We start from the raw sequence: 26,178 nt of genomic DNA on the forward strand, positions 1-26,178 counted from the left end.
AACCCACTGAGCCACCCAGGTGCCCCGATGTTTTGAGTTTTTAATTCATTTGTCTAGTGTATGCACTGAGCTACAGTGATGTGTAGGTAAGGGTGTGGGTGCTAGAGCCCACTGACCTGGGCCCGGATCCCACTCCTGCCACGTATGTGCTGAGTGACCCCAGACAGTTTACTTAATATCTCTGGAGTTGAGGAGGACGGCTAAGGCCAGGGAAAGCAGAATGAACTCCTTGAGTATTAAAGACATAATCAACCCATTTCTGTCTCTTATGCCACTGGTTCCTCCCAGGCCTCTCATTGACAACTGAGGCTAATTCCCCAAAGTAAGCCTATCCTAGAGTATTATTTTTTTAGCTATTCCCCACCCTTAATTAAGTGTGTAATGAATGCCTCTGTTGAATGCCTCTACTGGTCTGTATACTTCATGGGGTTGGGGACCACATCTGTGTGGCTCTCCCCTATTCACCTGTGTCTAGAATGGGGGAGGCACTGAGCGAATATTTGGAACACAAGGAGGTGGACCTCACTGCGTGGGCTTATCCCTAAGCATATAGCACCCTGTGCCCGTGGAGCCTCCTGTCCCCAGAGCCACCCACCACCTTCCCTTCTGCCCCCTCCTTCTTCAGCCTCCCTGCTGCTTGGTCTCTCTCTTCCCTGCAAAGGATCCTCTGATGGCTTAGCCAAGAGTGTTCTAATGCGACATTGGCCCAAAGCCTGTAGGAATGGCAGTGAGCTGTGGAGAAGAGGAGGGGCCGGGACTGAGTGAGGTGGGTAGAAGCAACCAGAGTAGCAGTCAGAGTCTCAAGGAGGTGACCGGGAGCCCAGAGTCAAGGGGATCAGGTTTCTTGAATCATTTCCTGAGAGAAAGGCATCTGGTGGGCAGGAGAAGGCAGCACAAGTAGAGTGAGTGTGGGTGGGCCTTCCAGTCTGCCGCAGGACCTCAGCCTCTACCCTCCCATCCCACCAGGAGCACACCATTTCAGACCAGTCCGGGGCATGAGTACTACCAGTGCCCTCTGCTGGTGGGGCCCGTCTCGTGCCCTGGTGGCATCCCCAGCTTGGGTTTGGTGGGAGTAGCCCAGACTGCAGACTCAGATCCTGCATAGGGTGGGAGAAATCCAGGCTGTCCCCAGGCTGGAGGAATATGACTGGGCTGGGAGCCTCAGGTACACAGTGTGACATGGAAAAGGGCAAAACCCAGAGAGATGGCCCCCACCGTGGAGCAGAAGCCCCTGCTCCCTGAAAATGGGTTTTCTAGGACAGTCCTATGCAGACCCACAGCCTCTCATCTCTGTCAAGAAAGAGAGCAATCAAAACAGCTGGGCTTGAAAACCACAGATAAATTAGTAGTCAGATGTCTTCCTTCTTCCAAAGAGGCCAAGGAGTCTCTCAGTATCTGATTTCAGCAAAATCAGAAAAGAATTTGCTTTACGAAAGTGAAAACCAGTTTGGATCTAGCTGACCCTCTGCAAATCTGTTGCTTGTTTTCCAGAGAATGCAGAGGTTGGTAACTGAGGTTTAGAATGTTGTGTTTTGTTACACAGTTTCCATTGAGTAAAGACTAAATCTGACAGTTTTACCTTTGCCTCAGTTATTTTTTGTTACACTTAAAGACTAGGTGAAGTGTGGTCACAGATCTCTGAGCACGTTAGAGGAAATGGAAAATACTTCGGTGGATGAGGCAGTCATCATCTGTGAGCTCACTCTCTGGCTGGGATCCTGGTGGCCTTGGATGTCCAGGAAGCCTTTCTGTGCACAGTAGCGAATCTCTGAGCCAGGGCTGGAAAGACAAGCTCGGGAGTGTTTTCCTTGGCACGTGGGCAGCCTCGATTCTACCCAATATGAGGCAGGTTTCGGAGGCTTTCACTGGGGGAATCATCTTGCGTTTCCTTTTGGTGACATCAGCTGCCCTGGAAGCCCACTGTAACACTCAGAGAAACGTGGGTATTTAGCCTGGAGATACTGGAACACAGGGCCGACCCTCTTGGGGTGGCTGTGGAGTGGGGTGCCCGGTGGCCGCGGCCACCTCTACTGAGCAGTGGAATTTCAGTGCCAGACCAGAGAGTCAAGTAGTTTTACATAAAGACCCAATATCCGGTCCAGTTGTCCCCCAGACATCTTCTGAGCCCCTACTCTGTGCTGGGCTCAGTGCTGGCCCCTTGAGCTTGCAGAGCTGGATAAGACAAGGAGTGTGTGATACATGCTGTAACGGGAGGAAGGGCAGCACACTCCAGGAAGAGTCCCCTAACCGCCGGAGGAGAAGGCCGAGTGGGCAAGGGGACAGCTTGACTCTGCCAAGCTCAGAGGCTTGAGCAGAGAGCTTGTCTGGGGAACCACAGAGGCCCACACAGCTGGAGCATCACATGAGGAGGGGATGGGAGAAGAGACCAGAGGTGCAGGGCTGGGCAGAACCCACAAGGCCACAAACACTTGACTTCCCCCTGGGGATGGAAAGTCTTTGGGTAATTTTCAAGTTGGGGAAGGGCATGATCTGATTAGGTTTTAGAAAGATGATCAGGTGCAGGATAGATTGGAGGTGGAGGCCAAAAGCAGAGAGAGGAGTCGGGAGATAATGGAGGGTTAACAGTGGCCCAGAGACAAGGTGAGAGGCAGCCTGTAAAGGTCAGTGGCCTTTACATCAAAACCTAAAGACCAAGTCTTCCCCAGTAGCTAAAAATGCTCAGAAAATCATTGTGTAAAATATTACCTCCCTCCTCCCTGCCCCCAGAGTGTTTGCTTTTCTGATGATTGAAAGGAAGAACAGAAAGAAGATAGACCTTGCTCTTTCATATTTCCAAAAGTAGTACATATTTATAGCTAAAGACCTAAAAAATACAAAATATATTTATATTATATAAATATAATATATTTATAGCTAAAGTCTTAAAAATATAAAATACAAAGCAGGAAATAACCCTAAAGTTCCATCCCTAAAGATGGCTACTATTAATAGCTGGGGCAATAATTCTCTCTCCCTGTCCCTACCCCTGTTTGCTTGTACCTGCATGTGTGAATTGGTACAGTCTACAAAATCATACCTGATTTTTTTTAAGATTTTATTTATTTATTTATTTGACAGAGAGAGAGATCACAAGCAGGTGGAGAGGCAGGCAGAGAGAGAGGGGGAAGCAGGCCCCCTGCCGAGCAGAGAGCCCGATGCGGGACTCGATCCCAGGACCCCTGAGATCATGACCTGAGCTGAAGGCGGCGGCTTAACCCACTGAGCCACCCAAGTGCCCCATACCTGATTTTTTTCACTTAAAAACACATTATGGATATCTTTCCCTGTCGGCTCTTATAAATATATTTTATTCTTTTAATTAGCTGCAGTGTATTCCACTGCTTGGATTAAAAAAAATCTGGAAACCATGCAATTTTTCACAATTATAAATGACAAACAATGGTGTAATGACTATCCCTGCTTATTTTGGTAATTTGGAGGAATATTGCTATAGGATACATGACTAAAGTGGAGCTGCTGGATCCTGGAAAACACATCTTTGAAATTTTTCTTTTTTTAAAGACTTTATTTATTTATTTGACAGACGAAGATCACAAGTAGGCAGAGAAGCAGGCAGAGAGAGAAGAGGAAGCAGGCTTTCCGCAGAGCGGAGAACCCGATGCGGGGCTCGATTCCAGGACCCTGGGATCATGACCTGAGCCGAAGGCAGAGGCCCCAACCCACTGAGCCACCCAGGTGCCCCACATCTTTGAAATTTTTGATAGGTGCTACCAAATTCCTCTAGAAGTTTCTATCACTTTATACCACAGTCAGCCTTGTACAAGTGACTATTTCCATGCATTCTTGTCAGCACAAAGTATCATCAACCTTTTTGACCCTTGCTGGTATAAATAGCCAGAAAAAGAAAGTCTCGTTTTAATTTGTTGCTTCCTTGATCAGTACCGAACCTCAGCATCTTTGGCACCTTTATTGACCATCTTCTGTAATATTATTTGCCTTTATTGTAGGAGGTCTTTGTGGATCAGAACTAGTGATTGTCTTACAAATGCAAGTATCTTTCCCATCGCACATTTGTCTTTCACCTTCTAGCATGGCACTTTCTCTGATCATGCATCAGTGTTTCTGTTCAGATGGAGTCCAGAAGAGCAGCCTTTCCTGTCATGGCTCGAGTTTTGGGTCACACTTGAGCCCTCGTATACCCCAAGGTTATAAGAAGATTCTCCTGTATTTTATTCTACTCTTCTTCCTACTTATATCTTGATCCCTAAATCATCTGGAATTTATTCTGTGTTAAGGAAGGAACGTCCAGCTTTCTATTTTCTTAAATAGATAATCATTTGTCCCAATACCATCTATTGACGGGCGCTATTGATTTAAACTGTACCTTTATCCTTCACTAGCTTTCTGTGTCTGTGTGCATCCATTGCTGGTCTCCCTACTCCCCACCTTCGGTTTGTCTGATTCTGGAACGGTGCTACACCGCACGGTGACTGTAGGTTCATAGCACGTTTTATAACAAGCTTCTTTTCTCATTCTTCTTTTAAAAAATGTTCTGTTTTCATGTATTTACTCCTCTAGGTAAACTTCGGAATTAATTCTGGGATCACATGAAGTTAATATATTAATTAGGCAATAATCGACATTCTCATGATATTGATTCTTCCCATCTAAGAATATTATATATGTCCTCATTATTTGCATCTTCTTTCGTATCCTTAAGAGATTTTATTTCATTAGTTTTTATCTTAGTTACCAAAGTGTTACATTCTTATTGTGACAAGTACAATACAGAGTGTGATAGAGACAAAGTTCATATTGGTATGAATTGTGCTTTTATTTCAGTGAAGTAGATTTTTCAAAGGATTAATAAGCCCGAGAAATGTGCGTATTTATTTTAATTCATGTTATGTAATTTTTCTATCAAATTAGTTTTCTTTGTATAAATCTTACACATTTCTGTTTACATTAACTCCCAGGGGTTTTATACTTTTGTTTTTACTATACAGGATCTCTCTCTCTCTCTTTTTTCCGTTTTCTAGTTGATGATTTTTTTTAAAGACTTTATTTGAGAGAGAGGGAGCGAGCATGCACATGCAAATGAACACGTTGGGGAGGGGCAGAGGGAGAGGAAGAAGCAGACTCTAGTGAGCAGGGAGCCCTAACCCCATGGGACTCCATCACAGAACCCTGAGATCATGACCTGAGCCGAAGGCAGATGCTTGACCCACTGAGCCACCCAAGTGCTCTGAGCTGATGATTTCTAGTATATAAGAATGCTATTGACTTCTGTATAATTTCTTTGAACTTAGTTATATTATTTAGTACTAACAGTTTTTCAGTTGAATATCTTAGATTGTTTAATTATATAACTAATATAACTATATCACCTGAAAATAATGGCAATATTATTGGTGTCTTTAATGTTTATAACACATTTCTGGTGCTCCTGGGTATCTTAGTTGGTTGAGCATCCGACTCTTGATTTCAGCTCGGGTAGTGGTATGAGGGTCCTGTTAGGCTCCATGCTCCGTGCTTGGCACAGTGTCTGCTTTTCCCTCTCCCTCTCCTCCTCCCCCAACTCACATGTGCTCTCTCTGTCCCTTTCTCTCTCAAATGAATAAATAAAATCTTTTAAAAATATACTGATAACACATTTCTTTGTGTTGTCATATCTCATTAGCTCATATATCCAGAATAGTGGTAAATGATAGCAGGACAACTCATTCCTATTAACAGCATTTCATATTAAGAACATTATTTAATATTTAATATTTTCATGTAAGAACATTGTTTTAATTTTTCTAACATGCATTCTTTAACACATTAAAGAAGTCTGTTCCTAGCTCAGTGCTTTACCAGGGATGTATATTAAAGTTATCAATGGCTTTTTAGCATCTCTCCAGATCCTCTGTTAAGTATCATTGCACTCTTATAATAAACATATTTCTTGTATTATTCTTTAATATACTACTAATTGCTAATATTATTGTAAAATACTGGTGAATTTTATTTGGTAGTGCTTTGTTTGGAATCTGTGGATCTTTATTTATTAATGAGATTGGTCTCTCTCTTTTTAAAAATCTTTTTAAAGGTTTATTTATTTATTTATTTATTTTTTTAAAGATTTTATTTATTTATTTGACAGAGAGAAATCACAAGTAAGCAGAGAGGCAGGCAGAGAGAGGGGAGGAAGCAGGCTCTCTGCCGAGCAGAAAGCCCGATGCGAGGCTCGAACCCAGTACCTGGGATCATGACCTGAGCCGAAGGCAGCAGCTTAACCCACTGAGCCACCCAGGCGCCCCAAGGTTTATTTATTTAGGTAGAGTATGTGGGGGGAGGGCCAGAAAGAGAGGAAGAGAGAATCTCAAGCAGACTCCACACCCAGCATGGGGCCCAACTCGGGGCTTGATTTCATGACCCTGAGCTCATAACCTGAGCTGAAACCAAGATTCAGACGCTTAACCAACTGTGCCACCCAGGTGCCCCTGGTCTCTTTAATGCCATTTCTGTCAGGCTCTGGTATAATGGTTATGCTAGAGTCATAAGAACTCCAAATATTTCTGATTTTCTCTATGCTCTGGAACAGTTTAAATAACATCAGTTGTTCTTTTAAGGTTTTATAGATGGGCTCCACAAAGTAGTTGGATATTTAATATATTTAATTAGGGTACTTTTTCAATATTATTAATATATTTTCTTTATTGATTGTTGAAAGTGTTTGCCTCTCCCCAAAACAGTTTTGGGAAGGTAGATTTTCCTGGGAAGCACCCATTTCATCTAGATTTTCAAATATGTTGCCATAAAAGTGACACATATTCCTATTTTAACATCTCCTCCATATTTGGAATCATATTCTCTCTCTCTCTCATCCCTAACATTATGCATCTGTGTTTTCTTTCTGTCTTTTGTTTTTTGTCCTTCATACATACCAAAGAATTGTCAACTTCGACTTTTTCAGAGAACCAACTTTGAGCTTTATTTATCATCCTACAGGCCTTACTTTTCTAAATCATTATTTCTGCTTTTGTATTTTTAATTGTCTTCTCCCACTTCCTTTTGCTTTGTTTTGTTCTTTTCCTAGTTCTCTGTAATAAACACTAAGTTCATTTTTTTTTTAACTTTCTTCATTATTCATATGAGCATTTGTAGCTCTGGATTTTTCTCTGAATAGAATTTTGTAGCTTTGTAGCCTGTGTGTAGACAGTTTGTGGTTTTAGCTTCAATCTCTTCTTTCATCTCTGAATTATTTGTAGGTTTTTTTTTTTTTCTTACCCAAATGATTCATTTTTAAAATTTGTTTTTACCTCCTGGGGCAGAGGAAGGAATGGAATTGCTCCAAATTTACCAGAACCACATGGATTATGAGTATGGGAGGTGCAGTTCCCCCAAAGGAGAAGTCAGGGCTGTTTCCAAAAGAATTGGGATAGATATTAGGCAGCCACAGATGCCAGTTTCTTCTCCACTGCCAGTAGAATTGTTGAAAGATTCCATGAGATAGTACGTGTGATTTACTTTGCACCATGTCCAGTACAAAATAATAATAATAATAACCAGATTAATACCTTCTCTTCACACCCCTTCTTAACTGCTCAGCAGAACACTGGCATTTGCTTTCCGGTCCCATAGCTCCCTAGAGAGCATGAGGAACCAGTAGGTTACCCCACTGCATCTGTGTGGATTACCATGTAGTCCCCGTGGCATGGGAGGATCTTTGATTGTGTCCTCATTTTACCTCAGGGAGCCAGGAGGAGAATTGGCTCCCCCGGACCCCAGGATTCTGTGCAGGCTGCAGAGCCTTGCCCACGTGCCCCTGTGATTCATTAGCCTCAACACCAAGAAATAAATGAGGCCATGTGCTCATCTCTGAAACATGGTCTCTGACCACCTGCCATGTGACTGCCTGGGTCTGCCCCCTTTCTGCAGACCTGGGAAACAGTGCTCTCAGCGTCCGTGAGCTTCTAGCACATCTCACATAAGGACTCTTCTTTAAGGGAGGGTTTGCTACGAAGGCTGTGCTTTGTGTGATTGATACGAATCAGCGGGCGCTAAGTGAAAGTCACAGTCTTCCGCCTCTGACGGGGACCCTGAGCTGCTGCTGACGTCTCCTCCTGCAGAACGTGGAAGTGCTTTGTGCTCCCTTTAAAAAACAACAACAACAACAACAACAACAAAACCCTAATGAGCTGCTGCTTTGTAATTTCATTTGGAATTTATCAAGACAGTTTATGTGATCAAAGCACACAAGTATAGTTCTGGGTGCCAGCACTCCTCATTTCTGAAGTTCGAAAGTGATCGTTTCAAGGCAGAGCAGGAGAACATGGAAAAAAAGCTTTCATCTCAAGTTTTAAAGGCAAGGGAGAGAGAAAAAGGAAAGTGTCAGATGGAACTGTGGCATATTTTTTATGCTGTGGAGGGTTTTTTCCCCTCAACACAGCAGAATTTTCCTTATTAAATAGATAGCTGTGTGAGAAAAACCAAAACCAGCCTTGGGATGGAAGTGAGGCGGGCGGCGATGGGAGGAACAAGAGAGCAGTGAGTTTCTGGGCTGTGGCGGAGCCCGGGTGCCGGCCGCGGCTCTGGCTCCAGGAGGTGGAGGGCGCCCAGCTTCGGGCGGGCTCCACGCCACGGACCATGGGTGTCCCTCAGCTTAAGAGAAGGTATCTGTTCAGGAGAGCACCTCCTTCGTCAGCCTGGCGCTCCCTCCTGGGGGCCGGGGCGCCTTGTGGACACCCCTGGTGAGGGGCCCACATTCACCGCCAGGAAGAAGGTTTGGCCCTATGCCCCTGAGGGCATCCAGAGCCGAGAGCCAGCTGAGGGCTGGCCGCACCCGGCCCCGGGGCTGTCTGCCCCTCCGTGGCAGTCTGGTTGGCCCTTGTGTCACAGCCACAGGGTGTCACCAAGCCCTGTGTGGGGTGCAGAAGGAGGGGGCAGAGCAGAAATATGTTCTGGGGAGCTGTCCATCTCAGAGGAGGTCAGTCTGCAGGTGGGCAAGCCACGGGGGCAGATGGCAGCTGCCAGAAGCATCCTCTGGGAATGGGGGCAGGACACAGCTTGGGCAGCTGGGACCCTCATCCCTGTGCCGGCCAAGGACTCCCAGTCCCCAGCCCTGAGCATGGCTCTCTGCCCCCAGGTTTTGGAGTTAGACGGGCCTGAATTTAAATCCTGATGGCGGGCTTGCAAGCTGTACGATCTTAGACAAGTCACTTTTCCTTTCTGAGCTTTCATTTCCTCATCTGGGAAGCTGAGTGCCTTCAGTGCCGGTCGCGTGAGAGTGCGGTGGTACGGGCGAGGCCGGCCTTTCCTGCACAGAGCATGGCTGAGATCAGTACAGCTGTTTCCCGCCACACATCTGCACCTCTCAGCCTAGCCCTGGACTCTGGCGCGGCTCAGCCCTGTGGCAGCCAGGGCCGGTGGCTGGTCCGATTACTGTTCATCTTAACGAGGCCATTAACACAGCCTCGTCTGCTGCAGGAACTGTGTGTAAGTAGGATAGGAGTTGAGGCGTCCCAGCTGTGCTGTCCCCGTCCAGACAGATTCTCCCAGCACTGGCCTGCTGAGGTGGGTGGCCGCCACGTGGTCGGCATCTGGGCGCCATCCACGGTTATGGCAAATCCAGACGGGTGCATCCCTCCCATGGGCGGCCCGACGTTCTTCCGAGTGGGGCCTGGCCGTGGAGGCAGTTTCAGGCTCCGCTTCTTGGGCACCTCAGTGGTGCAGGCCCCGGGCCAGGAGACTCCTCAGGACCTCCTTCAATACCCCCAGTCCCGGTCAAGAAACTGGGGCCCTGGGAGGTGAAAAGGACTTGCCTGAGGCCACCCAGCTGGTGAGTGGCAAGGCCAGAGTTCCAAGTCTCCCAGCTCCAAGCCCCACACTCTCCCACTGACGCCGCTGCTGCCTGTCATGTGGCAGAGCTGGCAGGGCCTTCAGGCCTGGGTGGGCCCAGTGACGAAGGGACCCGGGACAGATAGGCCACGCTGAGTGCCAGAGAGGCAGAGGGGAGGAGATGGAAGATGTGGCCGGGAGGGGCGGCCACAGTGTGGTGGTGAGCCTTCGTGGGGAGTGTTGATCCCACAGGGAGAGCCATAGCCTGGGTACCTCCGGGTCCAGCTGTGCCCCCTTCTTGCCTCACTGGCTGCCGGGCACCAGAAGATCTGACTGGGGTAAACGAAGGCCTGACAACACAGCGGGACAGACCTATGTTCAAATCCTGCCTCAGCCATTTCTCCCATTGCGTGGCCTCAGACAGGTTGAAGCAACTCTCTTGGCTTCAGTTTCTTCTTCTGTAAAAATAGAGGTAAAACCTCTCTGGTAGCTGTGTTACTGTTATTACTGTTATGATCCCATAATCTGGGCAGAGCTCTTAGTTTAGGACCTGGTACATAGTAAGTGCTTGGTTTTGTTGTTATTATTTACTTAAATACTAAATTAATTTTACTAAAAATTAAATTTTGGGGGGGAGGGGGTGGGAGATACAAGCATCTGGTTATGGAATGAATAAGTCACGGGAATAAAAGGCCCAGCATGAGGGATATAGTCGATGATACTGTGCTAGCGTTGTGTGGTGACAGATGGCAGCTACACTTGTGGTGAGCAGGGCATGACGTATAAACCTGGGAGTCGCTGTGTTGTACACCTGAAACTAATGTAACATTGTGTGTCCGCTGCACTTCACATTAAAAAAGTGATTAAAAAAATAAAATAAAAAAGTGATTAAAAAAATAAAATAAATACTAAATTCTATATACCTTTATGGAAATATTAGTTCTTTATTTTACTATTATCATCACTTGACTCTCAGCGTCTGTGTCTTCAGCTACAAAACGAGGGTAGTAATGCACTTGGGAAGTACTTACAAGAAGTTGTGGGGCTCACATAAAATCTGCCTTTTCCATGCATCCTTCATTCAGCTAATGTTTGCCAGACAGCTCCTGCGTGCTCTCTTCCAGCTGTCGGGGACTGAGCTCTGGAGCACGCCCCACTTCCTGCTCTGATGAGTCTTAAGTCTGATGAGGGAATCAGACGTTAAATACATGAATGATACAATGAAGTATCGTGTTGCCCTTGTGGTGAGCGCTAGCTGTACGAGGGGCTTGAGAACAGAGCTGGCACGGGACAAGTGGGAGGTGACTCTGCTTATGATTTCATTACAGTTTAGGCTTTTAAATATTTCCAGTTATGGGCTAATAACAGTGCTGAAAAGATTTCCCTGGATTTGCACAGTATTAACTGTAAAAGATTTGCTCCCTTTGGGGCGGTTTTTGTTGTGGGGCTGAAAGGATGTTTAGATGGAGTATCTGTCCAGGCATTACCAAGGCCCAGGTTGCTGGGAACAGGCCTTTCTGGGGAGGCCCCCCCATCCCCCAGTGCTCAGTGTGTCACAGTGTACTCTCAGGGGAGTAGACAGGTGTTGGAGTCAGCGTGTTTTGTGGAGGGGTAATGAACACTCTGACAGTGGAATTAGTTCTGCTGGCATAGTGAGCTCCCTGTGCTCCCTGGGGTGCAAGTGAGCACCAGGGGATGGAAATGGTGTGCCACCCCTTAGAGGAGAGCCTCTCCTGGCCTCCCGTTGCATAACCAGGGACCTGAGAAGAAGCAAAGGGGCCAGCTTCAGTCCTCCCAGGGCAGCACAGAGCAAGCCTTCCAGGCTGAGGGTGTTATTTGAGAAAAGCCAACTCCCCATGTGTTTCTGAGGGCCAGTGAGTGGGTCGGAACGCAGGCGCTGGAGCCAGACAGACCTGGGCTCCAATCCCACGCACCCACTGTGAGGCCTAGATAGGTTTCTTAATCTCTCTGAGCTTTCATTTTCTCCTCCACACTCAGGGGTTGATGGCAGAGTCACATGGGTAAAGAGGGAAGTTCCCAGCTTGGGGAGCTTCCAGAAGCCCCGTTCTCCAGCCCCCTTCCCTTATCCTGCTCCCCACATCTCTGCTTCTGGCTGAGCCTTCATTCTGCCGCTCTGTCGGCTCGGTTCCATTCTGCACGGGGTTTGCAGCTAGAACAGAGGTGCCACGTGTCCCCTGTCCCGGTCACCTCATGCTCAGCCCCAGAGGCTCCTTTTTGTTGTGGTTGAAGCAGTAATGGGATTTTCAGGATCGCCTTTGCTGAATCCTTGGAGAGATAACTGAATTACATTTTTGAGAAGGGAGAGGAAAATCAGGATCCAAGGAGAGAGTCCGTCTGTGGACTCCAACCCGCCAAACTTGGAGCTTCCACAAGGGAAATTATTTCTAATTATTAAAATTTTGGAAACATGGTGCCACTAGAAAGAAAGGAAGTAGAAATGGCTCCAATTAGAAGTGCTAGCATATGTTTCTGTGATTTAATGGTTTCCCGTAACAATGTGTAGTTATTTTTAAAGCAGACGAATGACTCATGGTATCCAGCACCAGCGGTCCCCGGTGATGGCAGGAAGTTTGTGCTCTGGGGAGGCAGGCTTGAGTTCGACTCCCACCTCCATCATTTACCAGCTGTGTGGCCTGGAACATGTTATGCATCCCCTCTGCATTTCCTCTTCCTCCTTTATAAAATGAGATGTTGTAAGGATTAATAAGATAATGCATGTATGAGTCAGTGCAGTGATAGTCCATCCATGCAAAAAATCCCACAACTTTTATGTTAAATACCTGCTTAACAGTATTTGTCATAATTCTTAGTAGTTTAATAAACTTTTAAGGCTATCAATTTTCCTCTGAGTACCACTTTGGTCAAATCTCATAGATTTGGATACATAGTGTTCTCACCGATGTTATCTTCAAATAGTTTTTTGTTTTACATTTTTTGCTTTTTCTTTGACCTAAGAGATGCTTGTGGGTGTATGTGTGTTTTCTTTTTTTTTTTAATTTTTTAAATTAACATATAATGTATTATTTGCACCAGGGGTACAAATCATCAGGCTTTGTAAATCGTCAGGCTTATACACTTCATAGCACTCACCATAGCACATACCCTCCCCAATGTCCATAACCCAACCACCCCATCCCTACCCCCTCTGCCCCCAGCAACCCTCAGTTTGTTTTGTGAGATTAAGAGTCTCTTATGGTTTGTCTCCCTCCCAATCCCATCTTGTTTCATTTTTTTCCTTTCCTACCTCCCAAACCCCCCACTTTGCCTCTCAAATTCCTCATATCAGGGAGATCATGTGATAATTGTCTTTCTCTGATTGTGTATGTGTGTTTTCTAATCAGTTAGAATTTTTTCTATATTTATTGCTAAATCCTAGGTGTAATATAGTAAGGTCAAAGAATGTGGGTAATACAGCATTTACTTTTTGGAACTTACTGAGCATTTCTTGATGGTCTAATATATAACCAGTTTTTGTAAGTATTCGATGGATATTTGAAAAGAGATATTTTCATTTATATAACAGCAAGCTTGTTAGTTTCATTACTCAGTATTCATATATGCACAGGTATGTACATATATCTGTATATGCATGTATTTTTTTGTAGGTAGACACGCACGCACACAGCTGCATACATGTGAGCATGCAGAAGTGCGCGCGCATGTGTGCGCGCGTGCACACACACACACACACACATTCTGGAAGAGACATGCCAAAGGCTCCTTCTATGATTGTGGTTTCGTTGAACTCACTTCATTTCTGGCAGTTTTTTGCTTTGTGTATTTTGATGCAGTGTTGCTTTGCGTGTAGCAATTTGATCCTCTTAATCAGCTGTGCTTTTCATTAGTATCAGTCCTCCTCTCTGCCTTGTGCAGTGTTTTCTGCCTTGAGTTCTGCTTTCTATTGTTCCTCCTGCTCAGCTCACCAGTATCATAGATGTAGTGGCAGTCCTCATGGAGGGCTGCTGGGACAGCATCCCATCTGGTATCCACGCACACCTGTGGAGAGCCAGGGGTGTGGATCATGCTGCACACGCAGTCCTCCTCTCCCATCGCCCGCTGAGTCCCAGTTGGGCTGATGCCAGGAGGCTGTGCTGAGGCTCACCATTGGCAGGTCGTAACCATGTTTTCCTATCACGCGTTACTTTCTTTTCTAAGCGCCCTCAAGAAAATTCTCTATCTAGCCTTAACTCTTTGTACCAAGGACTGTTGCTTTAAAAAAAAAATTTTTTTTGTCTCTTAGTTAATTTGTTATTTTGGTGTGTGTGAGTGTGTGTGTGTGTGTGTGTGTGTGTAGATAGAAAAATAGACACATAGTTAAGTGAATAAGTAGAAAAGTGAATTCAGTCCAAAGGGGTATTGTCCTGAATATGACACCTTAGATCTATCCAATGCCATCGGTTGGTGGAAAATACAAGTATCTGTCCCTTTCACGTCCTGTTATTTTCCAGTTGGATTACAGGTAAAAACCCTTGTAGCTGGAGAGTGTGTGAACTAGAAATGGTAAAGTCTTGCCAGCATGCATTTTGGTTGTCACACAGATGCCTGGTTGCAGTGGAGCCGTCTATGTGAGAAATTAGTCGGGATTGGGAGTGAAGTCAGAATAGTATCTCGGTTTTCCATAAGTCACACTTTACACCTTCTAGTACAGTAGTGCTGTTTTGTGCTATCTTGTTCTGATTCAGGACGAATGCCCACCATTACTAAATACCTTCCTTAATTTCAGGGATCTATCTTCTGGATTTAATCTACATTGATTCTGCATATCCTGCTTCAGGCAGCATCATGGAAAACGAACAAAGATCCAATCAGATGAACAATATTCTCCGAATAATCGCCGATTTACAAGTTTCCTGCAGCTACGGTTAGTACCCTGCTTGCTGGAATTGTAAAATCTTACATCACTGAAATTTGGATTTAGCATCTGATCAGTGAGAAAGCTCTAGAAAACTCTAGAAAGCTCTAGAAAACTCCAGTATCTTGAGCATCTAACATGCGCTAGACCCTTTTCCCATAGGCTTAATCCTCAAAGACTATGAAAACTAGTTGTTCCCATCTCTCTGTTACAGACAAAGAGACTGAGGCTCAAAATAGTTCAGTTGCTTGTCTGAGATCATCTGGGTAGTGGTAGGGCCCAGATCTTTCTGGCTCCCAGGTCATTCATCCATGAAGAGCTTTGTGGGCAGCCTCTGGGCATCTCTCCTCCGAGAGGATTCAGAGACCTGGGTCCCTCTGTGTTGTGGTTCCACCACGTCCCGTGGCCTCTGGGTCCTCTAGTGGACTCTACATCTGACTGGCAGATGCAGGAGGAGAAGAATCATACAAGAGTAGGGTTTATGGACCAGATTTGTACATGGTGCTCATCAGTTCTGCTGCAGCAGGGCAGGGCTAGGAAATATAATCCAGCTGTGAGCCTAGCGGGAAAAGGGAGATGACTTGGTACATTCTGGCCAGGCTCTGCTACACATGACTGGATCCAAAGTGTGACCAGTTGTCAGAGATGAAGTAGAGGCACAGAGAAGCCAGAACGCTCCGCTAGTTGGGCCGTCCATGCGGATGTCGATTACACCCAGGATGACAGTGGACTCGGGTGTGGGATGCACCTGTGAGCCAGGTGTCCAGGTCCCCCAGGAAGGGGCAAGAATGACCAGGGCGCCAGTCGGGAGGAGTCAGCCGTGAAGAGGGGTATTGGGTGGTAGAGGTGCAGGATTGTGCCTCTGCGGGGTAGGGTTTTCATAAGTGGGTGGAGGGATAAAAGTTTGGAAGCAGCCAAGGGGGACAGGAAGGAAACCAACCCCACCTACAGTACACAGGGCAGGAGAAAACTAAGAGCCTCCATTTGGGAAGGCCACAGGGAAGCCAGGGTGGGGTTCTGCGGGGCGGGCTTGCTGAAGCAAAAGCTCCTGTCCAAACCCCTCCACAGGCACTTCCAGATCAGCTGTCCTGGCTGGAGGAGCAGCGAGGGGTCCAGACTCCCCGTACAGTCCTCCCCCGAGTAGGCTCTCTCCGTTCACAAGTGCATCAGCACCGGCTGTCCCACCGGCCTGCAGGCCGGTTACACACACAGCTTTGGGGTCAGACGGACTCGGGCCCAAATCTCAGCTCTGCCACCTGAAGAGTCACTCCCTTCTCTCTAAGTGCAAGGTTTTCTCATCGGCAGAGTGGGGACATAAGGCGTGCAGAGCCCTCGGCGCATTCCCACATTTCACTAGAGCTCAGGAACTCCTAGTACGACTGTCCCCCTCATTGACCTATACCTTCTCAGACATCATCAACTTCGTGAAGCAGGTGTCATCAGCCCCAGGACAAGAGCACTGAGGCTCTAGAGAAGCAGAACGACCTGTTCCAAACCTTGCAGCCAAGGGGCAGAGCCATCAGGGGCTCCTCACAGCAGCTGGACGCCCATCCCCAAGAGTGGGGGGCCCTCCCCACCCCCTTTCTCCTCCTTCACAGCCTCCTTTACTGCCTCCACCTCTTCCCTCAACCTGTTCTGTTCTGTCCCACCCCTGGAGGAATGGCAGAGAGGACCCTGGAGGATGTTCGAACCCCTTGGAGTGCGGTGACCATGAAGGACTGCAGAGGGCACCTGGGAGAAAGGGGGGTTGTGACGTGGCAGAGGCATCCGGTGATGGGGTCGAAACCTGGCTCGGCCACGTCTCGATGATCTGATCTTTGCCAGTTGCCACAGTTGCCATAGTTTCTTTCTCTGTGCAACGGGCATAGTATTTCCCCCAAATGAGGCAGATGTGACAGTTAAAGCAGATGCCTTCTGGAAACTACCTGGTACCTAGCTTGGCACAAAACAGGTGCCCAGGTGTCTAGCCCCTAGGAGGGAGCAGCTCCAGACCACGGGCCAGACTCAAAAGCTGTGCTGGGACCGGGGTCGGACCTCTGCCCTGGGTTGATGGGGCTTGTCAGTTCGTCTCGCATTCTTGTCATGCAGGGGGTTGGGAGGCTTCCCAGCTGCCCCAAGGCACACCTGTGTTAGGGGACAGACACCCGGCTCCGGTCTGTGCTAGAGGCCTTTCTCTCCCAGCCAAGGACTGGTGGTGACTTCGGGGTATGCGGGGCCGGGGAGGGGCAGCACGCACCAGCACTTCCTACCCTTGCCCCGCGGGGTGGGGGGGACTGACGCTGTGGGTTCTGTCGTGTCCTGCAGATCACCTCACCACCCTGCCCCACGTGCAGAAGTACCTGAAGTCCGTGCGCTACATCGAGGAGCTCCAGAAGTTTGTGGAAGACGACAACTACAAGTGAGTGGCCGTCCTTGCACGGCCCCTTGGGACCCGTGAGTGGCCGCCTGCAGGGCAGGTGACCCAGCGCGCGGGAGCACCGCGGCCCCAGCCGCCCAGGCCCCGTAGATCTGAGGAAATTGTTCTGTCAGCTTCTCGGCCTGGCTTTCCCACGTTGCATGGGTAGCATGAACGTGGACTCCACGGCTGCGTGTGACGCAGGCTTTGTGCCCGGGTCCTCACAAGTGACTACCCCTCCACCATTGCTCATAGCGTTGAGCGGAAGGAAGGGCAGCTCTCTAGCCACACTGCAGGCTGACAGCTCTCCGGGAGCCTGTTTCGGGGACGAGGCGGCTCCCTGTGGCCCTGGTGTTCTGCAGGACTGTCGCCATCCGGCCCTGGCTGCGGCCTCATCTGCATCCCATGCAGCCCTTTGGAGTTGACTCTGTTCCCACGGAGACCCCTGTGGGCCCTTTGTCCTCATCTTCCCCTCACCCCGCTCTGGATTTCAGCTGGTTCTTCATTTGTGACACCCGGGAATTTACCCAGTATTTCCGTGTGTTTAGAGGGAGAAGAAAGATTTTTCAGATCAAGTCTGTCTGCCACATTGCTCGGACATCCTCTTGGCTCATTTTGAGCTTGAGGCCTCTAAGAGTCTCAGTACTTTTTGTATGACCTGCTATCGAAGCAGATCTCAACCGTCTTGTAACTGATCATTTCCCCCTAAATGTCAACTTTATGTGTATTCTTTCAAATCTCATCTTACTGGCTGCTTCCGGGGACCATGTTCCTTTGAGTCCCATTATCCAATATATATATATTTTTTATCTCTTCCTGCTTTGTATCGAAAATTTGACCAGTTTGATTACTTGGTCTTCATCAAAACACTGAAAATTGTAGGGAACTGTGGCCACTAGTGACACCCCCGGTCACTCCGGATGTGCTCCACATCTGGCCATGTCCGCAGTCGTGGTTCTCTGCCCTTGCGGTGAATCAGTCACCTGCGCTGCGAAGCCTTATAACCATCTCTATGTTCATGGTGGAGCCTGGGCATTTGTATTTTTTCAAGGTTCCCTGGGTGGTTCTAATAATTAGCCGTCTCTGGGAGCATAGACATAATGTCTTTAGTTGTTATTGTATAATATTTTGTTAGAGCAGAGTGTCATATGAAATTGTGATCTATTGCATAACAATAACAACAACAGACGAAGGCCAGAGATTACCACTAAAATTATGTTTGCCACAAATTAAGCTCATTTTACTTACAAAGCATTTGCTGTTCCTGAAAAGAGTACCCCAGAGTGTGAAATTATTCCCTCTTAGGTTCTGGGATCATATTTTCCATTCATGTGCCTGTAATACAATTAAAGAGACAGCAGTTTTTCATTAACACTAATATTCTTTAAGGAGAAAAATAGTCTATAAATATTTCTGACCATGAGATAATCCTTGGACAAGCTACAGGTCATGAGTAATTACTCCTTCCATCCTGAAGGGCATTGAACACCCCCTGTGCTTACTGCTAACCAGTCAGCCTGGATTTCACAAAAGCCCTTTGTTGTGGTCCAAGTGGGCAAACCAAGGGAAGAAGCCCGCACTCTTCCCTGGCAGGGGCTGGACCGTGGACGGGGTCCCTCCCCGGGGAGGCCCCAGCTCTGAGTGACACAGGACATGCAGGGCTGTGATCCTGCTTGAGGAACCCCTGCTCCATGGCCCAACTCATGTCCTGAGCCTTGTTCCCCACCCAGAAGGACGAGGTGGCTTCATTATCTCCTGATGATGGAGCATTTCTGACACCCTGCCCCCATCTGCTTGGGAGACCCAGTGCCACGCGGGGCCCAAACAGTGCTTCTTTTTCTCTACTCTTTGCCCATTTTATCTTAGTCACAAAAATTACCCAAATTCCTACCACTTAGAAAGCATGACCTTTAGCATTAAGTGAACATAATTTGGGACATTTTTAATGCATAGGAAGTGTATAGAGACACAGAGAAGGATGGACAGATGGTCGGATGGAATGATAGAACTAATTAAAATTGGATCATGCAACACTTGCTATTTTTAATTGAAAGTATTTTAATTTAACCAGAAAAAGAAAGGGAAATAAAATGTAAAGAATTAGCTGCTCCTCAAATAAATATTTCTTCAGCACAAGAGATACAATTTCCTAAGAGCGTCTCCGAAGATTACTAAGAGCGGTCGGGAAAAACACCAAGAGGTCTGAGCCGGTCAGTCCTGTTTTAACCGGGTCCCCACCGCGTGCAGGGTCGGTTGGCCAGTTGTGAAAGATGAGAACGTCAGCCGTCTCCCTTGCGTTCAACTCCCCTTCACCATCTTCCAGTCTTCTGTTAGTCGTGTTATTATTACTGCACAGTCCAAGTCATAACATACGCATTATGTGCGGGAACCATAATTCCTACTGATTTAGGGTTTTTAATCAGATTCAGTCCTTACCACCTGTGCTCCTCCACAGCTTTTCCGTTCCTGGAGTCTTTATTTTAACGACTCTCTTACTTAGCTGGATTTCCCCGTGAGGCAGGTTTTCACAAGTCCTGCGTGCTCTGATGTCCCTCGTGAAAACATCCACGTGTGATGGGGCCTCGCCTCACAGGCCCGCACGCCTCTGGCCTCTCCCCCAGCACTTGCACTTGGAGGCCCGGCTCCCGTCGCCTTCGGACACTGGCTGCTGGTGTAGGGAAGTCTGAGCCAGTCTGATCCTTTCCTCTTGTCCGTGACTTGCTTTATCTGCCTGGTGGGTAAAGGATGCCTTGAAGTTCAAAGGCACAACAAGAGGAATGGTTCAGAGTGGAGTGTTCTGTACCAGATTTCCCTGGAACCTGGCATGCCCTTTCTTCATTTCGGAGGGATTCTTTGGGTGATCTTTGACTTCTTCTGTACCATTTCTTGGCTTTCCTCTTTCAGGAATTCCAGGCAGCCATATGTTGGGGGCTGTCTACCTTCCATGTCCCCTAGCTTCTTCCTAGTGGCTATAATCTCTGTCTTTTCCTCACAGACACTGGGACCATCTGTCTTTACTTAGATACTCATCTGATCCTTGATTGGTCCCCTAGGACCCCAGTCGCCCTTTCCATCTTACTCCTTTGTGTCATCATCTCATTTTTCAGGTCTTGCTTTATTCAACCCATGGGGGGGGGGTCACACTTGGGGAGATTTCCTTGTGTCCCTTGGGGCTGCCTCCTGGGCTGAATAATCTAGGCAATGCTTGATTCCTTTCTTTTTCCTTCTTTGTGTGAGAGGATGTTTGCTAGGTTGCCATACCATTTCTTTTTGTCTTGCTCCCATTTGAGAAGCTCCATCTGGATATTCCATGGCTCCAATGCAGGGAGGTGACATCTGACCCTGCTTCCATATGTGTGAGGTGGGCTGGCTTTTCCTCCTGCCATACTGTGAGGTCAGGGTGCTTTGTCTCTCTTCTTCTCTAGCCTGGGGGAACACAGGGCTCGGGCTCCAAGGAGGCAGGGAGCAGGCGGTGTGTTTTAGATATGGGGGCTCTATTAAAAGGCCTGTATCAGGGTCTCATCCACCTCGTTGGAGGCTGTATCCCATTCCAGAAAGGGGCACCTTTGGGAAAGATGATTTGGGTTTCAAATCACCCCCTCAGTGGAACCTTCATTTCTGCCAGAGTATCCACCATGTTGTCCACTCCTTTCATGTATTTCTTGCCAACATCTGGTGCCACTCTGAAGAGGGAGAGGTAGGGACTCCTGCTCAGACGTACCGAGACACCTCGGAGGGCAGGATACTGGAGCCCAGCTGTCAGACCTCTTGGTCAGACTCCACAATCCTCTTTTTCTCTCCTTGGCTACAAGTTTCTGAAATTCATGGCTTCAGCTCAGCCCCTTTTCTTATTGACTTGCAGCTGGTAAGTTCTATTCCTAAGGCTTTATAATTTGTTGGGAGAAGGGGAGTCTGCCATCTGGCTTCACTCTACCATTTTCATCCAGAGGTTCTTAATCAGTACTTAAAATAATAATAATAATAATAATAATAATAATACTTAGGTGCCAGTCCTCCTGATGAGTCCATGGTCTTGCCTCTCTGAGGCATCCGAGAAGGGGGTGCACTGTAACGATTGAAAACCCTGATTTCGGGTCAGACAGTCCTGGGTTGGATTGTGTGCCCTGCTACTTGCTAGCCCGTGAATCTGGGGAGCTATTTAACGTTGCTACTGTTTCCTCATCTGGTAGGTAGGGACAATAAACATACCGAGTCCCCAGGCTTGTCTTGAGATCTAGAACAGACCCCAAGGGGCTCCTGGGCTCTGAGGCTCTAGCTCTTAGCAGCAGTCCTGTCTCCCGACTCCAGACACACATGTGATCAGTCCCCTGTGATACACCAGAGCCCCTCTGATTGCATGAATATCTTTGTTTCCAGACTGTCACTCCGAATTGAACCCGGAAGCAGCTCTCCGAGACTGGTCTCTTCCAAGGAAGATCTCGCAGGTACTATAGCCACCTCGAGTGGGGACACACCCACTAATGGCCCGGGCCAGGGCTGGCCCTGACCGTGGCATCAAGGGCACAGTTGAGTGGCAGGCTGCCAGACTCCATGGACCTAGCAGCCCTTGCACACCAACCTTCCAGGCTCCTAATCCACGGGGCCCCTCTGGGTCACCTCTGGGCTACCTCTGGGCTGGGGTTCCCTCAAAGAGCCTGGGACCAAACAGCCCCAAGAGAAGCCAGGTCAGAACCGCAGGCTGGGAACATGCACAGGGCAGAGAAAACTTCTCTGAGTCACGTAGGCCCTTAGCATTGGTCCTGCTGCCTGGGCTCAGGTTGATGCGACCTGGAGGCGAGCGGCACGGGATGCCTGGGGACGTGGTGCCTCCAGACATGGGCAGCTCACCCACCTGGAACATCAGCTTTACTCACACATTTGGGACACACAGAGTGTCCCTAGTGATTAAGGGGGCTGGGGACAGGGTTCCCATCAGAGGGACGTAGGTAATAGCAGCAGGATTCTAAAGCAGCTGCTGTGGGCCAGAGAAGGAACAGTAGCAACCACTAACCATTCAGAACTTTCTTCAGCAGATTGATGCCAAAATTCTGGAGCAGAGTGGGCTTCGATCAAAAGCGTTCTGCCCTTGAGTCTCCTTCAAATTAGTTTGAGTAAGAGGCCTCTGCCGCCTTACCTGGCTAATGTGCCTTAGTGGGATAAGCCAAGTCTCTGGCCTTCCCCACGTGCCAAGAAGTCCCCACAGTCACTCTTTCTACCTTCCGGACGGTGCCAGAGGATGCATTTCCTAGTGCCCCTTCCTGCTGCGGGCTTCCATTACCTCTGCCCCTGCCGCGCCGGGCCGTTCCCACTTCCCTCTCCCCGCACGCAGGAGCCACTGAGCAGGGAGGGATGGGGGGTGCCGCTATGAGCCAGGCACTTACAGTGAGCCAGGGACCCAGGGGGACGAGGCAGAGACCTGCCCACGGGGAGCTTAGGCTTTAGCAGGGAGACAGGCAGCAAGGCCCTGAGGGGGCCAGCACGGCGCAGGAAGAGAGATGGCAGAGGGAAGGGCTTATCCTTGGCTTTCGGGGCCAGCTCTGCCTCTCTCTAGCGACTCTCTCCATCCACAGGCCAAACTTAAGCCTCATCTCTGCCTGAGAGAAGCAGGGCCTCTGGAAAGTTCCTCAGCCAGGACCCTTGCATATGCCTTGAATGCCTTTCCCTCCTGTTTCTGTGGTTGGCTCTTACTCATCGTTCTCAACTCAGAGAGACTTTATTTCAGCTCTTTGTTTCGTTATGCCACCCCCATTTGTAATTATTCTCTTTTTCTGGTCACTGGGCCTCACTTAGTTGAGGCCCTCATCCCAGCGGATGAGCCTCCAGCATCCGGCATAAGGCTTGTGCTCGGTGGACGCTTGGGCCTCCCGGGGTTCATGGGCGAATGGGTGAAAGGAAGGAAGGACCGAGCTGAGGCTCCGGGTGGGTCTTTCGCGCGCACTGGCCTGGGGCGCAAGCGGGGTGTGACGGCTGGAGCCTCATCACAGAGCCCCAGAGAGCCTCCTCCTCCCCGCTGCCCTGTACACCGCCTGCAGCCCGCTCCTCTGCCGGCCTTGCCTCCCGAGTCTCAGCCATTCGGCAAGTCTGGGGCTACTTGTTACCAGGCCAGATGGCAGCAGAGGCCTCCCCCTCCCTCTAGGCACCTGTCTGACCCCGAAGGTCCCTTCACTTGACCAGCACCTGCCTCACTCCCTCCTTCCTGAGGAAGAGACCAGGGCCCCCTGCTGCCCCCAGGCCAGCTCTGCACTGAGCACCACCAGCTCCTCCTGCTAGGCCGGAGCCTGTGGGCCAGCAGCCAGGCTCGGAATACTAACTCTGCTCGTTGGGGGCCTCAGGAACTGACCCCCTCACTGAGCCCTGGGCAGGAAAGGAGGAGCTGTACTGACTTTTGACCCCTGCCTAGGATGGAAACGGGGCCTGGGAGCCAGGACCCAGCCCCTGGCCCAGCCTCCTCTGGGTCTGCCAGACTTTCCTGTTTTAGCCACTGTCCCCTCCATCGGCTCTGCCATTTATTAGCCGTGGGAGGTCAGAACCCAGCAAGTTAACTAACTGCCAGCTTCGGTCAGAATCCCGGCAGCAAAGAGAATTCCTCCCCCACACTTGCCCCGGCTCACACGAAGAGACTTTAATGAAGCTGAAATGGGTAAAGCGTAGTGAGGCGCTGGCCCCCTCGGCTGAGGGACCTGGAAAGGAGAAAGTGTCACCAACTCCGTGATTCCTGAGCTGAGGAGGACTCGGTGACCGAGGGAGCAAACAGAACAGTCGATGTACCCGCCAGGCCTCAGTTTCTCCATCTGTAAAGTGCGCCTCATAATGCTTCCCTCCCACGGCTGTTGTGGGAATTTGTTCAGACCCCGTGTGTGAGACAGTCCAGCGCCGGACACACACAGCCTCTCACTGAGTGTGTCTTTGCTAGGATGCTGTCATTGTCGTCAGTGTTGACTGTGCCTCCGTCACTGAATCAGCCTTCAGCTGTTCGTGAAACGTCACCGCCTCAGGTGCTTTTCCTGCCACCAGACCCCCCTGCCCCGTCCCCGCCCAGGTCAGGCCCCCGCTGCACCAGGGTTGGCAAACTCTGGCCCACATCCAGCCCACCCCTGTTTTCGTGTTGGAGCACGCCACACCCATCCGTTGACATATTGTCTGTGTCTGCTTTCCGTGACAGTGGCAGAGTTGAGTGGTGGGGACAAAGACCCTATGGCCTCCAAAGCCTAAAATATTCACCATCTGGCTTTCTGCAGAAACTCTGCCAGCCCAGCGTTGTACACTCTTGTGGAGCTGGTCTTTCTCCGCAGCACTTCCCCGTGGGGATCAGAGTGTTACCTGTGCACATTTGCCCCCGTCTGCCTTCCCCCCAGCGTAAGGACCCCGTCCGGCGTCCCCAGGGCCTGGCACATAGGGGCCCTGGGGAAATAGCCGCACCGGCCCGGCCTCTGAGCCCCTGGCCCGAGCCTTCAGGCACTGGGCTCTGGGAGGCAGCTCCAGGGCTGCGGACTGCTGACTCCACACTCCCGGGGAAGTGCTGAGGCGGCACTTTTCACACAGCGGTGCGAGCCCAGCTCACAGGAGTGTTTTCCACCAGTTTTCCAAAGCCCTGGCTCCCGCCCTGGAAGCAGGATGTTAAGGTTTTCATTGATCACCAGAGGGCCCGGGAGTGTCTGGAAGGCTTCCGACGTGCTCAGTGGTCCTGGCTTCCCACCCGCAGCCTCGAAGCGTCTCCAAGGACAGAGAGGCGGGCACTGCTGCAGCGTGGGGCAGCCGAGGGGTCCTGTGGAGGGCGGGACCAGAGGGGCAGCTCCCGGGAGGCCTTTCCCCATCTGGCAATCAGACCGGGCTGCGTGGCAGGAGCCCGGCCGGGCCCAGGGACAGGAATGTGCCTCTTGCAGTCCCAGGAATGGGAGGAACGCAGCTTCCCTCAGCTCCTTGGGATGGGGGTTTAAGCTACAGCTCCAGGGTCTCTTTCCAGCAGTCAGGGACCCGCCCCCACACCTGCCAAGGAGAGGACCCGAGATGCCTTCATGAGTTCATGCACTCAGGACATCCGGGGCCTGCTGTGCCAGGCCCTCGCCATGAGCCAGCTACCCAGGGAACAAGGCAGAGACCTGCCCACACGGAGCTTAGGCTTCAGCAGGGAGACAGGCAGCAAAAGCCAGGAGGCGTGGCACAGGAAGGAGCCAGAGGAGGCCAGTGTGAGCACGACCAAGATGGTCGGTGGGCTCCCTGACCCTTCCATGCGGCTGTGCCCACTTCTCTCACCAGCTCGCCTGCCTCAGGCGCTGAGACCTGCTGACCCCGCCCTGAGAGCAGCTGGGACTTGGGTCTCTCAGAGGCCTTGGTTAATGTCAGTGTGGTCCCGGGCTGAGGCTGTGTCCTTCGTGTCGGTGAGAGCCCCTGTGCCCCACAGAGAGCTGCCAACTCTCCACCCTGGGGAGTGACCGCCCCGGCAGCTCCACACCAACAAATAGCCTGTGAGAACGGAAACGGAGAGACCTTCTCAGTTTCTGGGCTGTGGAGGCCACAGGGCCAGGAGTGCCACGTTTTCAAACCCCCCCATATGTAATGTTTCGTTTATATAAATGAACTAATATTTTCCTGGAGAGCAAAAATCATAAAGAACGTTGACCCCCAGAGAGGGCAAGTCATGTTTGTGTGTGCCTTGGAACCGATGAAGACATTTCCAGATTCTGTTAGCCCGCCTCTGCGTGGCTGGACCAGCTGACAGGTTTTCTCTCAAAAGTCCTTGGCAGCAGAGCAAGGCCATGGAAAATCTCAGCTGGGCCTCAGGTTTCTGCGCTCGTACCTTCGGACCTGCTCTCCACATGCTTCTATGTATTTCTGGTCTTACTGCCTTTTGGGGGAAAGCCCTGCTTTGGAGTCAGACAGACCTGAGTTCATGGCATGGCTCCGGCACTTCTTAGGTGTGGGGCCTGGGGCCATCAGCTTACTCCCTCCGAGCCTCGGTTTTCTTGTCAGTGACACGGCCATAGGACTAAATACTTCACGTGGTCTTACTTCCTGGGACTGCTGGCTCATGGCCCACATGGGGCAGTCTCTGGTGCTATCCTCATGGAGGGACAGCATGACACAGCCGACAGAGCAGGGGACAGGGAGCCGGAGGGCCCTGCCCTCA

At 49.6% G+C, this 26,178-nt stretch overlaps 1 protein-coding gene across 15 annotated transcripts in view; it reads left to right on the forward strand.

The window, feature by feature from the left end:
* The window catches only part of RALGPS1 (Ral GEF with PH domain and SH3 binding motif 1), a 275,034-nt gene that overhangs the window by 209,838 nt on the left and 39,018 nt on the right, over positions 1–26,178 (forward strand). For all 15 annotated transcript variants that reach the window (XM_047701132.1, XM_047701131.1, XM_047701141.1 and 12 more), the window contains 3 exons: positions 14,528–14,665; positions 16,961–17,054; positions 21,429–21,496. In XM_047701132.1, the coding sequence (XP_047557088.1) occupies positions 14,528–14,665; positions 16,961–17,054; positions 21,429–21,496 (300 nt within the window). The remainder of the gene's footprint in view (positions 1–14,527; positions 14,666–16,960; positions 17,055–21,428; positions 21,497–26,178) is intronic.

This window comes from Lutra lutra, chromosome 13 (genome assembly GCF_902655055.1).
Source record: "Lutra lutra chromosome 13, mLutLut1.2, whole genome shotgun sequence".
In the NCBI taxonomy this organism is placed as follows: Eukaryota; Metazoa; Chordata; class Mammalia; order Carnivora; family Mustelidae; genus Lutra; species Lutra lutra.